Here is a 16,401-nt window from a genome sequence, read left to right as displayed (position 1 = left end):
ATTGAAGTGGTCATGGTGTTTGTAGTAACTCTTTGAATTCAATAGTAGCTCTGTGTGTCTCTATGAGTACCTGATTTTGTTTGAGATGCAGGCAACACAAATGATATTAAATAGGATATTTGTTGTTATGTATATGTCAGTGATGTCATGAAATATCAGAAAGATGTGAGAGTAGAAAGCGATGGAATGCTTTTCGGAAAAAAACATGTGGACCGGCTCCTTTATGCTGCCTTTAGACACTGCAATAAAGGTATTTGCAGCAAAATTGCTTACTGGGAATATTAAAGATTAAAATGAATTAATACAATATAAAGCATCATCAGTGTGCTGCATTAATATCTTTTAAAGCATTTCAGCAGTTTTCAAGGTAATTTTAACAACAGATTTCAGCCGTTAAAACTCATTACGCAGTGGGCATCTCGGGCCCTCATATAAATCACCTCCTATTGCTTATTTTCTGTGCAAGTCATCAAACAATTTAGAAAGATTTAAAGCATTTGTGTTATCCTTACAACATGTGCATGGCAACTGCCGCTTAAGTTACATATAAACATATACACTGGGTTATTTACTAAATTGTGAATTGTCAGGATTTCTCCAATTTGGCTAAATTTAAAAAATAAAATCTTCAATTCAACTATTTTAATCTACAATATGTCATTCTCTGATCAATTCAGTATTTAGTGCATAACCCTGCCAATGTATGATTTGTGAGGTTGCTGAGGTTAACCGAATGGTCCCTCTTTCTCAGTTTATAAAATAATTCAGCACTTTTATAAAACTCCTAGGTTTGAAAAGAGGGTGCCCTTCCTCACTTGCTCAAAGTGGATGTGTCATAGAGAAGGACTGGCTCACTGGATTCTTTTGGCAAAGTGCCCCAATTTCTGTGCATGTGCGTGGGATCCCTATGGTCGCTTTTGCAGTTGGATTAGAAGTACCGGTATGTAATGGGTTTTTAGGGCACTGTGAGTGGTAACTTACTCTAAATTATCTTTTCAGCATTTATTGTTATCTATGAAACAAACAATATTATTTTTTAGGTAGGAAAATGAGCAAAACTAATATTTGTTATAGTTGATATATTGCTAAAAATAATTGTATCATTTTTTTTTCTTTCTTTCAATCATCCTTGTCTATAACAAGGGTTTAAAGAAAGTTAAAAGTTTCAAAACATATTAAGACTATCTCTTTATATTTCTTTTTTTTTTTTTTTTTTTTTTTTTGCTAGTTTGCCATTTAATAATAAAAATACACATTCTTTGCATTGCTAACTTTTGTCTATTTTATTTGTAAACCTCAGGAATTTCTGCTCTTAATGTCATTGACTTGCTTTGAGCCCAGACAGCAGATGGCGGCTTTTTATCCACCAGTAATGTGTCCACTGAAATCTCTAACCATCAAGGCCAAGGACCCAGCTGCTTAAACAAACAAAAAAAAACTTTTACATGCACGGCTGTTGTTCAGTGTAGCAGAACATGTGCAAAAACAAAAGAAGACACATTTAATACAGAGGTCTGTCCGTATAAACAAAATCAATAACACATTAAACAGCATCAAGACTTACTCCATATTAGAAAAGGGCAAAACCTCTGACCTCCTCTCAGTGTCAGGGGACCATGGATAGAATTGAATGAGGAATAGAAGAGTTCACTGGTTTTACTATTTGCCAGCATTGCAATTTTTTGGACCAATTTTTTTGGACCATAAAAAAACTACTTTGTATTGAAATAAAGACTCTTCATTTTTAATTTTGGATTGCTTCCTCTGACTTTGTTCTTTACTTCTTTAGAGAGCCAGCAACTTCATGGATAATTATTTGTAGCTATCTAATTAATATCATAAATGCACATTTTTAAAAGGCTCACCTTCTTTGCACTCCAAGGCCACTCTTGACTCCAAGTTGTCCATCTGCATTTGCAGTCTCTTTAGGGTGAGATCGTTCTCTCTGGATTTGCGCTTGTAAGCAATAAGTACAATGATGACAATAATTAGAAGGAGGCTTCCTCCTGCCGCAATGCTGACGATGGCTGGAAGTGTGAGGAGACTATCGGAAAGTACATTGACAGAACCTGGGGAAAACACCATGCCTCCAACATGCACCTGCAAAAGTTGAATGAGTAAGATGGTCAGGGACATTGCAGAAGAACTTAAATAGACAGAGTGCAATTCTATCTATCTAAGCTAGCAGAAATAGTAATGTATACCCTGATGATTACTGTCAAGATAATGGCAGACTTACTGTCACTTTGTATTGTCCAGTGAGATTTGGAGATTCGCAGAGAAGTTGGGTCTCGGATACAGTAACTGCACACGGTGTTTCACCAATGAGAACTGTGTAATTCAGCTTGGCTCCACCTGCTGCAGGAGGACAGAGGTTCTTACCCTGCAAAACAAGCAATGTCTATTATTACACACAGTCACACTCACAATAATCAACACAAAAAATGCAAATTAAGTACACATAAACACACATCTACGATAGAGTGTACAGAAACTCTTTTAGGTGGAGGTTATGAATAATTTCAGAATAACGATAATTAATGTTTTTTATTACCTGCCGCTCCTCCTATTACTATATATATATATATACACAATTCTCGATCTAACTAGTGCTATTGTACCCTCTTTCTATGATGACTCCACAAAGCTAGCTGTATTTCAGGTATTGTTTTTCTCTATTTATTTCTAATAACTATTCCTATACCTTCCTATTAGATTTCCTAGATTTGTTCACATATGTAGCTAAAGCCTACGCTTCAAAAACACCCCTATATTGCTTTAAATGTTTAAAATTGCATATGGTATTGCACAGTTAAGAATGTATTCATAAAACCACATGTGCCATTTTCAAATGATTACTTCCATTACCTTGACACAAACAGATGTCCCACTCACCTTCAATATGATGGGAGATCCTGGCTTCTGGTCTAGAACTCCGGTGGTGCTGAGAAGCTCAAACGTCGGGTTGGGGTAGTAGATGAACTTGGTGTTGTTGAAGATCAAGAGTGACTGCACATTGTTAAAAATAAATCCAAACTCGTCTGGTTTTTCAACAGCATCCAGTCCGGGGCGATATTCTGGGGTGAGTGCAGGGGCCCAGCATGTAAGGGATGTAGCATTTACCACTTTACAAACCTGGAGAGAAAGCAACAATTAACATCCTGTCAAATCATTCTGGAGTGAGATAACAGGGCTTCTCATCATTATGTCATTAAATTCCTTTTTGTTCAATAATAAAAAAATATATTTTTAATTTAATTTCATAGACATATGTTTTTGATTGCCTAGCCTGTTCTGGATAATTAAAATGTTTGCTACTGTCTACAGAACACAAATTAAAGCAATTGGAATTGCCATGGTAACTAATGATGCAACCTACTTCTTTATATATTTTTTTATAATAAATAAATAAATACAATATTAACTATTTCACACATTATTTATGAAGAACAGCATATGTAATATCCATTTCTATTCAATTTTTCTTTTAGACTATTGACATGCAAAGAAATGTTAACATTTTAACCACATTTTCTTTTCTCGCCCTCTCTGGAGACCTGTATAACACAGTTGAGATTCTATCAGCAAATTCTTTAGACTAACTAAAAAGTTAACCAGTAGCTCTGTTTTCTTTTGGTTGTCTTAGCTCTAAACCATTTTGTTTATACACTATAAAAATAAGACTCAGCCTTTTTTTGTCAAGTCTCGCGTACATTCACAGATTCCTTGCTGTTGAACTTTACTCGTATTCTCGGCTCTTGAATGATGTCCAGATTGGTGCCGGTAACCATGAGAGAGGTGTGACCACTGCAGTATCAAAAAGACAATTTTATTTTAGCACCCCTGAAGTAACACACAGGCTGTGTCATGCCCTGTCTTCAGCTCATGGCAAACATCAATAAAAATATGAGTTTATAACATGGCAATCGAAAACATGTTTCACCCTGTTCAGAATACACTAGTTTTGCAATACATAAACACTAAGTATGTTGTTCTAAAGCAGAAAAGTAACCACTAGAACATTAGATTTGGCAGCTGAAGTTAGTCATAAAATGTTAACCAAGCCTTCTACAAAAACATACAATATGTTTGTCAAATGTTTTATTAACTACACAAGAAACATCAACGTGGATCACAAATCTGTTTGATATGATTTCTCAGAACTGAAGCCTATCAACCAGAACTCCAACAGCCATGAACTTCCAATGTTAGAGGCAGATGAAGAGCTGCAGTCTAACAACATCTGGAGAAGGTGGCTACGTTTGATGGGGTTTGATAAGCCTAACTAAAGTCAATGGTACACAGATTGAAGAAACCTTCCCAGGGCATTAAGAAAATAACTGGCAACAGTAAGACCCTGGAAAAGGGAGGTGTCAAGAGGTGGATTTAAAGAGACACTCCAGACCCCAAAAGTCTCTATGTATGGATAGATTGTCCTCTTTTTTTTCCCCCATTTTACAAAAAGTTCAGATTTCAATAGAAATTGACACTTTTATAAATAAACCTGGTTACACCCCCGTGGGTCTTGATCAGGAAACTGGTCCTGTTACTTCCTGTTTTGGTCAGTGGAGCTAAGCTCAAGAGACAAGCAATTGCCCAGGGCACCAGCCTTGTAAAGTTATCTCACTGAGCTGCATTTGGAAGTTTGTGATTGGACAGTCACAGATAGTATGGGCGGGGTTAATAGGGGAGGGCTTTCAAAGGAAGCAGACAAGAGACCTGCAGTTTTTGCAAACTGATTTTAGATATACCTTAATGAAAAAAATGTATGCACGTTTCTATTTGGGGTGTATCTACTAAACAGTGATTTTTATTTTGTTTGGGCATTGTTTTATTTTTATTTGGGCAGTGGAGTGTCCCTTTAAGTGTAGATTCTACTTGAGGCATCATTCATATTTCAAGGCACTATGTCAACATCAAGTGCATAGCTTTAACTATTATTCCCCTCCTCCTACATGTCTGACTCAGAAATATTTCTGTCAATAGAATTAAAAGAAGAAATGATAGCATCAAAGGGTAGAGTCAATAGTATTGCTTCTCAGAATCAATTACATGAACACTGACAATCAATAGAATTTTGACTAGGGAAGATATATTTGTAGATGTTTACTTGAACATTTCAGAGACCCATTACTGAGATTTGCCTTCATAGATACAAACAAGTCAATGGGAGATCAAAGACTTTTAACCTTAATAGCAAGTCCATTTTACTTATGCTCCATAAGAGAACATAATGTTTCTAAAGGTTTGCGGTCACGCTATGAGAAGAAGATATCTATTAAGCCCATTTTCAAACCACTTAACCTGCAGACTTTAATTTAAGCAATGGGAAAACAAGTCAAATTTATAAATACTAAAGAGGACCCTTGACCAATTAAATAAGGGATTTGTGACTTCCGTATGGCAGTCAGTTAGTATATAAAGCTAACTGGTTATGACTGGTTATGCAAATTTGAAGGGACACTATAGCCACCAGAACAACTACAGCTTAATGTAGTTGTCCTGGTGAGTATAGTCAGTCCCGGCAGGCTTTTTCTTTAAACACAGTTTTTTTTTATCGAAAAGGCAGTGTTTACAATACTGCGTAGGAACAACTCTAGTGGTAGTCACTCAGACAGCCACTAGAGGTGCTTCCTGGGTCAGTGCTGCACACTGTATTCAATGCATCTCTAAGAGGAGATGCTGATTGGTGCAGCGTGGCATTTTGTTGCACCTGTGCAATAGCTTCCTAATGGATTGGATTGGATATGACCATCAAACTTGAGGGGCAGAGCCAGCCGCGAAGAGACCCACGTGGCGTTGGAAAAAGGTGAGTAGAATAACTTTAACGGTGGACAAAAGGAACTGGCACTACTACAACTATAGTGTCAGCAAATATGTTTGTGTTCCAGACACGATAATGTTCTTTAAATGCCAATTTATTAGACAATATATATTCTGAAAACTGACTTGGTGCTCACCCATGTTGTCATCTAGGCAGCATCAGTCATTTACGTTTTCTTATAGCTCTAAAGACTAATTTAAAAAAAAAAAAAAAATCCTGTCTATTTTATTGTCACAGTTGTATGTGATCCTAGCCTGTAATTATAAAGAAAAAGTTGCCCACCTACAAATCAGTTTTGGGGGATACAATCTGAAAGATTTCCCAGGATTCATAGACTCAAATTTTTTTAACTATTGGCTGTTATCAATTTTTGTTATCTGAAAAAGGGCAACGCGACTGGGGTTGATGTAAATTTAAGCCATCATGGCAAATACTCCCCACTATTGTTGTACTTTGGGTATTTATGGTTTATCAATGCTGCGTTGTAACATTAACTGAAACAGAACATTTAACAAGACCGATCTGTCCCCTAAATGCCTGAAATGTTTATTTGATTAATTGTGGTGTTTTCAAAAGTTGCTTCTGCATATAATTCTGAAGTCAAGTTTGTAGGACAGAATGCTGTTAAAGGGACACTATAGTTACAAAAACAACTTTAGCTTAATGAATCAGGTTTGATGTACAGATCATGCCTCCACAGTGTCACTGCTCAATTCTCTGCCATTTAGGAGTCAAATCGATTTTGTTTCTGTTTATGCAGCCCTAGCCACACGTCCCCTGGCTGTATAAAAAAGTGATTACACTACTAAATAGCAGAGAATTGAGCACGACTGTAAGGGCACGATCTATACACCACAACTGCTTTGTTAAGCTAAAGTTGTTTTGGTGAATATAGTGTCCCTTTATATTAATGATGCAAAAGAAGAAAACCACTGGAAAGGGGGGGTGTAAACACCATTTCATGCAGAATGAGGCCCTCGGGCCTTCAGTTGGACACTTGGCTTTAATATATCGGATTTTTTCCTGGATCAACATTTCACAAGTGTTTCACTTAATAGTTATATACTAACACTTCAGAGAATATCCATAGTTGGTTAAAAAGTATAAAATAAATTTTACTAAGTTCTGTGAACGATGGTCTTTATCCTTTTATCCTGTCTAGGGATTTTGCAATAATTGACAATAATCATTCACTTACATAAAACTTTCATCATGGGAAAATGTTTTCCCATATTCGGAGAATATTAAAAATTCAAGCCTAGAGGCAAGGCATTCATTTGCAGTACTGTTGACTCCAAAGAACCATCTGAGCTGGCCATCTTGAAACTAGCGGTAATTTATGTAAAACCGTCACTTGTAACTGGAGAAGTGTGGCTTCCTGAAGCAATTCAACCAGCAGACTTTCAGCAGGATACTATAACTTTGGTCTCTATGAGCATAAACAAGGCCAGTGTTGCCTGGCACTCTCAGAATCGAAATTCTGTTGAGTTGCTATGTTCAAAGTAGCTATAGCTGCTTTTGAACTTAACAGTGGAAAACCTACACGTTTTAAAAATGTTTTATGCTCTTAAACATAGAAGACCTTCTGAATCTTCCCCCTGGTTTTTACTATAATTGCTATCCAAACACGGAGCCAAAGAGACATATTTTAAATATAATGAGAGCACTGTTAGTTTGTCATTGAATCCAAAGAACTTACACGAAATGCAAATATTTATACCAATGCTAATTAAATGTGAAGCACACTGGGTTGATTTCCCTAATAAAATCCAAACAGAGTGGCTTATATTCTCTCCCGAGACATTGCCCTCATCCACATGCCATCACTAAAATCATGCTTTATAGGGTGTTTGGTGGTCATAGAACATTGATTTCAGGCACTTTTGTTTATATATAATTGTGCAGCATTATTCTACAAATGAAGTAATCACCATGGAAACCAATGCAATGTCACTGTCAATTTCTCCACTTTGATGACATATTTACTCTACATATTTGTATCTGTCTTACAGTGTCTGTATGTCTGCGAACTGAACCTCTAAACATTTTTTGCAATATGAAAAATATCACATATATTATATGTTATATTGGCAGTAGAGGGCACAATTTCCTATTTGAATACGAGATATATTTTCAGTCCATTAATGTTCAACTCTTCCAGTGCTGGAGCAGTCTACAATATGTTGCATATCCCTCTGGCAGCAGTTTTCGGCTGGTTTTAATTTGTTTTACAAGGGTAGATTTCTCCTATGGTATGTTAAAATCTGTGGAATTGCTATCAATGAAGGTTATTTAGGAGTGAATGTGGGCATTTTATTTTATGGCATCGTATTTGGTTGAAGATTATCGTGGAGAAGAAGCTGGGACTTCTAAAATGTGGTACTGATCCTTTTAAAGGCCGCAGCTTGCATTGGAAAAAGGTCACTCGGTAATTGCAATTCCCCTGCGTTAAAACTACACGATGCCACAGGATATCCCCACACGCTTCTAACCCTTAAAGTGTTCCCTGGGATATTGCAAGGGTTGGCTAATTACCTTGTAAATTGGGTTACATTAATATTTATATGTGGTTTTTAAAACTTCAACCTTTTCAAATGTTTTTATTTAAATAAGTCTATATACCCATAAACAACTTTAATCATGACACCATTATCAATGATTTGGTCCTTACCCACAAAATCTTTTTGAATGGGCGTCTTTCCCCTGTGTTTCATCATTCTACCAATAGAACAACAGCTTTTCACATATCCATAGAATGTTCCTACCCACTTTGTTTTTGTGTTACGACTCTAACTGGTTATACCGCATGGTACCTAATTATCACAGTCTAATATATAGCCATGCCAATTAGTGATCTTCCTTCATTCTACATATTCATGCTTAATCTGATCAGAATATTGCTAAATAGTACCTGCATGTACAAGTAGAGAATTTCTTGCATACTTGTTTAGGCAGACAGAAAGCATGCCGACCTCACTTATACTTGAGTGTACAATCATCAATGGTGTGTCTTTACACAATAAACCATGTGCTTCTACGTAAAAAGTGCAGTTTGTTTCTGCTAGCTGCCTATCAAAAATTCTAAGCTGTAATAACTATTACTGTTATTTAAAAAGCACATTTTCTGCCGCATTGTACAATCAAGAAAAATAGACAGTACAGTACAGACAACCTGAGCTGAAATCTGACATCTACAGCCCTTTTATAGAACTTACTAAGCTAGATGGTTCCACAATGGATATAAGAAATACATGAGATCCAATGAGGGCCATGTAGGACCACTTAGCCATTAAATGAGAGTTTGAATGCTGTGTGTCAGGGAGTGTCTTTCAATTATTGGTGACTATGTGAAGGCTGATGTGGGTCAGCATTGCGGTTTATGCCAGATCTAGCGTTTGTCTTCTGGATAGATCAAGCTAGCAGGCAGTAGTCACTCTAGACAGAAACACATGATACAAAGGTACAACACCATCCACTTCCATTCGTTAGCTATTACCATACAATGCTCAAGTCAAGATATGTATATATATACACAGAATGATATGGAGCTAAAATGTGTTCATTTCTCAACACTGATTTTCTTAAAGGGACACTATACTTACCAAAACAACTTTATCTTAATGAAGCAGTTTTGGTATACATATCATGAACCTCTGAAGTTTCACTGCTCAATTCACTACTCCTTAAAGCTAAAGTTGTGTTGGTGACTTTAGTGTCCCTTGAAACTTATCGTTGAGACTTACCACATATCTTACCTAATGGTATGGGGGACATTACAAAGTACACTTAATATTGTAATTGTCAGCACATAAGGCTAAACTCTTTACTTCCAGTTGGTACATTTTCTATTATTTCCACTCAACGCCATTTACAGCCATTACGAAATATAACGCATTCAACAGAGTGTCCGGTAACTCTGTTTGTTTTCACCCCTTACCTGGCAATACTCCATTCAGGCTCGATGCGTGAAACCTTTGGGTCATCGATGTATTCAAACTGCAAGTTAGACTCGATCTGGGCTCTGTCCACACTGACAGATACATGAACTGAACCCAGGCCATGTGTGGATGGAGCCGTTACACACACTATCTCATTCAGAGACCTCCTAAAGAGAAAACACAATATTTTCAAGTTATCATTTGTCTGCTTATACATCATTTATCTATCAATCAACTCACTAAATTGGACCAATTATTTTTTTCTTTCAGCCTTTGGGCCGTCATGATATATTGATATAAATTTATCACCTGAAAGAACAACATTTCCAAAAATATGACCCATTTAAAGAACAAAGTAGAACAGTATTTGATTTAGTATACACCTATTCTTTCCTGCATTACTCTTCTATACTGTCTTATGCTTCATTGTTACTTTGCTACTCTATTTAATCTAACTTCTGCACACACAATCTGCCTTTATCCAACATTAAATGTTTAATTTCTCACTCGCCCACCTATTTTTTTTCTCCCCATATCTCCACGCATACTCTATTATTCCACCCACAGGAAAGGGCCAATGACGGATTCTACAAATATTAAATCTGCATTAAGCTGTGCTGGAGGAAAGGAGAATTTCATAAGTGCAAACACCAAATCCAGAACATTGAGCCTCTTCCATTAAAACCCTGCTGTATTATTTATTTTATGTATTGAAGGTTAACTAATGCTAAAGTTCATTTTTGGTTTAGTCTGAAAGGGCATTGTGATAACTTTCACTTAAAGTTCTATTTGAAATAATGTTGTTTCCCAGCATGTACCCATGTGCACCAAACAAAATAGCATGTTACAGGGGTTAATGTGCACTAGAGAGTGTACTTAAAAAACGCATGTTAACATTTTTTGCCCATTGCATGTTCATATAATCCCTTATTTTCTTTTTCATATTTTATTGCTTTAGATATTCTGTTCATTTGAGGGCAGGGATCATAAAATGTATCAGGGGTCTCTGGACAGGCTGAAGAAAGTCGTTGGGCAAAATTTACCAAACTGAGAATACACTGAAATATAATTGTGGGACGTGTTAATATTTTGGGTTAAAACTTGGGCATGCTAATCAGTTGAAGCCAACCGGCCAGTGGTAAAAAACACAAAATGTGGAACTGCACGCAATCCGTTAGTAAAAGCCTTCCTGCAACCAAACCTGCGGCCAGCACCAAGGCCCAAGAAGTAGTTAGTGGTCATCAAAGAAAGGAAACTCAAAGGCTTAGATAGGCATTTTTATCTGAACTACAGCGTCTAGCAGCAACGTTTTGACCCAAAGGTCTTTTGCAAGCTTGCCTGGTGACTACTAACCTGCCAGTGGTAGGCATACCACAATAACTGCAGATGGTTAACACATTTGCAGGGTTATTCACTAAAGTGAGAATTGTCTAGAATTTCAAATTTAAGGGCAAAATAGCTCAACTGGAAATATACCTGGGTTGGAGAAAATTAATTAGAATTCCTGACAATTTTCCCCTTTAGTAAATAATCCTGTTGATTTTAGAGATATGTAGAATGGTGAAGATAGACTGGAATCAATAGCTTAGCTCTGGGATGTAGTGTGGCTACCCTCAATTACGACAGATCCTAAAATGATTTACCATATTTTATTCCCTGACTAAATCCTATTTTTCATGAAAGAACATACCATGATCTGCAACTCTCGTAATGCCCAACCAGCCAAAAGCTGGGGTGATCTCACTTTGCTGCAACTATTGAATGCTATTATTAAAATATGCAAAACAAAATGTACTCCAGGAAGGACCTGAGAGCAGCTCTGACAAAGAGCAGTGTGCGTAGGCCCAGGAATTAATTAACTTAGACAGACTGCGAGAATCAGGCACCTGCTCATCAACCAATAAAATATACAGTACAGAGAAGGGCCAAGAGATGCTGAAACACAATTATGTGTTTTCTATGTTGTGTCCCTCAAATCTAGTGCAGTTACTAGCAAGTGTTCTTGCTTTGAAACATAAACATCTCTAATGTTGTCCTGAGCAGAAACCATGCTTTTATCATCACTGATGATTCGTATAGAATGTTATATATCTAAAGCCGACTGCGAACATTACAACTGGCCAAAGAGGGATACTTAAGATTACAGGCAACAAATGTACATATTCCCGTCATTTATGGGTCTGGAAGCAGTACAAGACAAAAAGACGAGCTGTGTTTTAATCTATAAAATAAATCTGTTGGTTTTCATCTGTGCAAACAGACAGTTTAAAAAAAAAAATGTCCCTTTCACTCTATTATAAAGATCCAAGGCCTGCTTTCTTACGTGACCAAAGCATGCACAAATACAAACAATGATATATATCAGGGGTCAGCAACCTATGCACATGTGCCATGCATGGCTCTCAAGGTGACTTTGCATGGCACTCAAGGATGCCAGAGACGAATAGGCTAACCGAGCTATGATTCCAGGTCGTAAGGGACAATCCTCAATTTATGCAGTGCTGCAGTTCGAGGAAGTGATCTCAGATCACTTCCTCCCTGCACTTGTGAACAGGATTCCGCACTGGAGTAGAGTAGCCTGCAGCAGGTATTGCAGTTCCTGTTCTTGACCGATTCCCACTGGACTCTAGGAAAGCCTAGATATAAACACTTCTATATTTACACAGTGTTGCAGAAGAAGCTTCTCACTTACACAAATAGCCAACACACAAACAAACACACAGTTCCTACAAATACAACGCCACTGACAAGCCACGTCCGCGCACACAACCCCACAAGCAGCCGCTTACATACAATACCACAAACAGCCGATGCATATACACCACACCAAACACACAATGTGACTTATCATCCACATACAATTCCAAAAGTAGCCCCCATACACAGCCCACACTCGTAGGTGTCATACGCAATACCACAAACCACTTATGAACATTTATACTGTAATATAACAGCCCACATACGCAACTACAGAGCAACTACAGCAACTACAGCACACATAAATAACACAAGCAAAATACGGCAACACACACACACCAATTTAAAAAAATAGGACTGGCACGTGAAAATTTTGTTTAGGCAGAGTACTACTAAAAGGTTGCACTGTGTTCATTTGTTCTTTCCCCCCTTTTTTTATTTTCAATAAAGCAGTATTTAAAAAAAAAAAAAAAAAAAAGGAAGAAATACACACATATAACATCTGTATGTAGAGCAGGGATAGGCAACCTTCAGCACTCCAGATGTTATGGACTACATCCCCCATAATGCTCTTACACCCATAATGCTGGCAAAGCATCATGGGAGGTGTTGTCCATAACATCTGGAGTGCAGAAGGTTGCCTATGCCTGATGTAGTGTATGTAAGTAAGCTACAATACGTTACAATATGCAAATTGTATGTTTCCTTGGAACACGCAACCTATGTAGTGTCAACAGTGCTGCACTGCCCCTTTAAGGGGTTAAAACTATGGAGGAGCTATGTGTTACACCGGAAATCAAAAGTAAGACTAGCAAAATAAACATAGCCTTTCTTTCATATTCACACTGATCTTTAAACATGTGAAATCGTGGCACATTTTTCTTTTATTCATAAAATCAACTAATACGGGGGTTTTCAGAGCACAAATGCTGTATGATTGCAAACTAGTGAATGTTTTTGATTACTGCGATATGTGTTTGAAATCCCATTTAAATATTCAGTTCCTTGCCCGCTGCATTGGTGCTGTCAGTAAAATCTTTACAGTGATGCATTGTCCCTGTATGTCAATGAGCTTCTATCAAGAAGTTCCGCTAAACGAAGCACAGCCTCTGGTTATTTTCAGTAGGCGAAGAGCAGACACATGTCACATGATTATCTAGAAAGCAAATAGATAGCTGTAGCAAGCAAGATATAAAAGGAACAAAAAATCATAACATTGTTGTATCATGTATAAGATATAAAAACCTAGAAAGAAACATCTAATGTACAGTTAAAGTGTCTCATTCACTAATTTACTAATTAAACGTGGGCTAATTATATTATTTTTATTTTTAAAGGGCCAATACATTCTTCAGCACCGTGCACTACAAAAAATGAGATCACAAATTAAAAATCATTGACAAGGTATGTATCTGATATAAAAAAAAAAAAACACATCAAATGGCGAAAAATGATATGTTGCCTGCCCTCAGGTGTGCAATACATTTTAGACCAAAACAGTCAAACTGATAATATTCTCCAATTTAGCTATATACCCAGCTCAGCTATTTTGGTCTGTGTTTGCAATTCCCTTTTAATTTTATCCAGATTTTAGTCAATGGGTCTGCATGTGTCAGCACTGGAGAGCACACACCATCATTCTTTCAGGTAGGACCTCTCATTTCCTAATTACATATTATAGCCGCTGTGTTTATACGTATTTTGTATTTAGTTGTTCCAGCATTCTGTCTGCAATATATCTGTTACAAGCTGTGAACATATTTGAAACTGTAATCATAAAACGCACGTGCAAAACACCTACAATAAAAGGAATGCTACCATCGACAGTTCCACCAGGCTTTTCTTAGAAATGATTATTTAAAAAAACAATGAAGCTAATTGGCTTGGACTGACATTTCCTGCTGGATGTTAATTCCAGAGTTAATTTATATTTACTGACAGCTCAGGCTCCAGAGAGAGAGGGTCACAGGAGATGCTATATCACATAGCTAATTTTTTTTTCCCGTTAGTGAGGACACAAAACCACTTAACCCGAGAGAACCAGTGAGATGTGGCTGTTTCGCTGATCCCCTGGAAAATTGTGCAATGGAAATTAGGGTAAGGTACATATAAACATTTATATATATATATATATATATATATATATATATATATATATATATATATATCTCCATAAAGACTCCAGAGGTATAGAAAGCAACATTTTGCATATTCATTTGCTGCCAGATAGGTTAAGTAATAACAAACATTTTATTTTATTTATTTGTATCTGTCTTCCTCCAACACTCCATACATATTCATGTTCTTCTTTCTATAATGACTCTACCACCAATGTTCTCTCTACGCCTATCGATCTTATAGCCAATAATTCGGACATATCTAGAACTTTCAAACCCTCTAATTGTGATCTCCACTTTTATCCATCTCACAGCGCATTCTAGTTCCAATATATCTAGATATACCTTCATTTTTCACAGCGTTTTAATACCCGTTTGAACCACTCTACCTCTTGTAGCATATTCAAGTACCAATACACTTTCACCCTTCAAGCGATATCCCTTCTTATTCTACTACTATTACTAGTTCAGCTCCCTTCCCTACCGTAGTATATCCTGTTTCCTAAATACCTTTGCCTGCATAGTCACACCGATTCCTGTCCTAGAGTAGTTTTAGTTCTGTTATTATTGTAGCTCCTGTTCCTAATGTAGCATATTATAGTTTTACTACATCCTAATCCTTCATTGCCACATCCACTCGTATTCCCATTTTAGCACATTATAACCCTTTACCTATAACGCTTAACACCTTCTTTAGTCGATCTTTCTTTAGAAAGATTTAAAAAAACACTGTATTAAAAAAAAAGGCATTTCCCATGCAGGAGATACAAAATAGGAAGATAAATGGTAGATCAGTATCCTTCACACTTTAAGCAACATCACCATCACTCTCTTTCTAATAAACATACACATCTTCACACTCTTTAGAAAACGGAACCATTTTTTTTCATGCAGGCTGTGTCAGTCACATCCAGGGAAGGTGTGGCTAGAACTGCACAAACAGAAAAAAATAGTAATTTAATGTCAGAGAATGAGCAGTGAGATTGAAGGGGCATGATCTATACACCAAACATGCTGCACATTCTAACATTAATTTATTAGCAATACCCAACCTGTACTCCTATCTCTCTCTCTTAACATGTGTATGTTTATTTGTATATCATTCTACACAGTTTTTGTACTCCTACTGTAGTAGCACATACCTATTTACAACAACCCAACAAACTCGGAATACCCAACATTTACACTTATTCCTAAAATATTCCATTTAAAACTACCCTTTCCTAACACACCCCTTTCTAACTGTCCATTTCTCGAACCTCCCTACCCTGTTTTTAATCTCCCCCTCTCACATTCCTGCAGTTTATTTCCCCTTTACCTTTCTGCGTTTCAGGTTGAATCTCTGCTTCTCATTTCTTGCCAACCTGATCCAGTGCGATGCACTACAGCTGGCAGGATTTTGCCCCTTCCCTGTGATCAGTTAATTAGCTTCCCGTGCTATTATTATGCCGTCATGCAGAATCTACCCACAACTTGAAACACAAGCTGGGGAACGGGAAGCTGTAATTAGTCCCAATCTCGTTATAAAACGCTCCATCTAATCAGGCTCCCCAGCTACATACAGACTGAAGTAAGCATTCTGAAAATAGGACTAGGGCCCAGGGCCCGGGAAATACAGCACGCGGGGCGTAATTTTTTCTTCTTGAAAGATTCTTTCCCAGTGCAATTAGAATGTATAAGTAATACATTATCATACAGCCAGACCAACTGGCATTTAAAGAGTGTAAAGATGAATCGTATGATGAGCAAGCAAATTTACATCCACACCAAGTGCATGCACACAGTCACATACTGATGCTATATTAGCCATATTTAAAGTAAAAAT

The 16,401-nt window shown here is 37.0% G+C and overlaps 1 protein-coding gene across 1 annotated transcript in view; it reads right to left on the bottom strand.

Moving 5' to 3' along the window:
• The window catches only part of PLXNA2 (plexin A2), a 330,517-nt gene that overhangs the window by 34,332 nt on the left and 279,784 nt on the right, over positions 1–16,401 (bottom strand). The window contains exons 16-20 of the mRNA XM_063450974.1: positions 9,762–9,929; positions 3,714–3,807; positions 2,896–3,135; positions 2,240–2,383; positions 1,866–2,100 (exon numbers count right to left, since the gene is read on the bottom strand). Of these exons, the coding sequence (XP_063307044.1) occupies positions 1,866–2,100; positions 2,240–2,383; positions 2,896–3,135; positions 3,714–3,807; positions 9,762–9,929 (881 nt within the window). The remainder of the gene's footprint in view (positions 1–1,865; positions 2,101–2,239; positions 2,384–2,895; positions 3,136–3,713; positions 3,808–9,761; positions 9,930–16,401) is intronic.

The sequence above is a fragment of the Pelobates fuscus genome, chromosome 1, assembly GCF_036172605.1.
Source record: "Pelobates fuscus isolate aPelFus1 chromosome 1, aPelFus1.pri, whole genome shotgun sequence".
Classification (NCBI taxonomy): Eukaryota; Metazoa; Chordata; class Amphibia; order Anura; family Pelobatidae; genus Pelobates; species Pelobates fuscus.
Note: the sequence above shows the minus strand (reverse complement) of the source record. Positions and strands in the feature narration are given on the sequence as shown.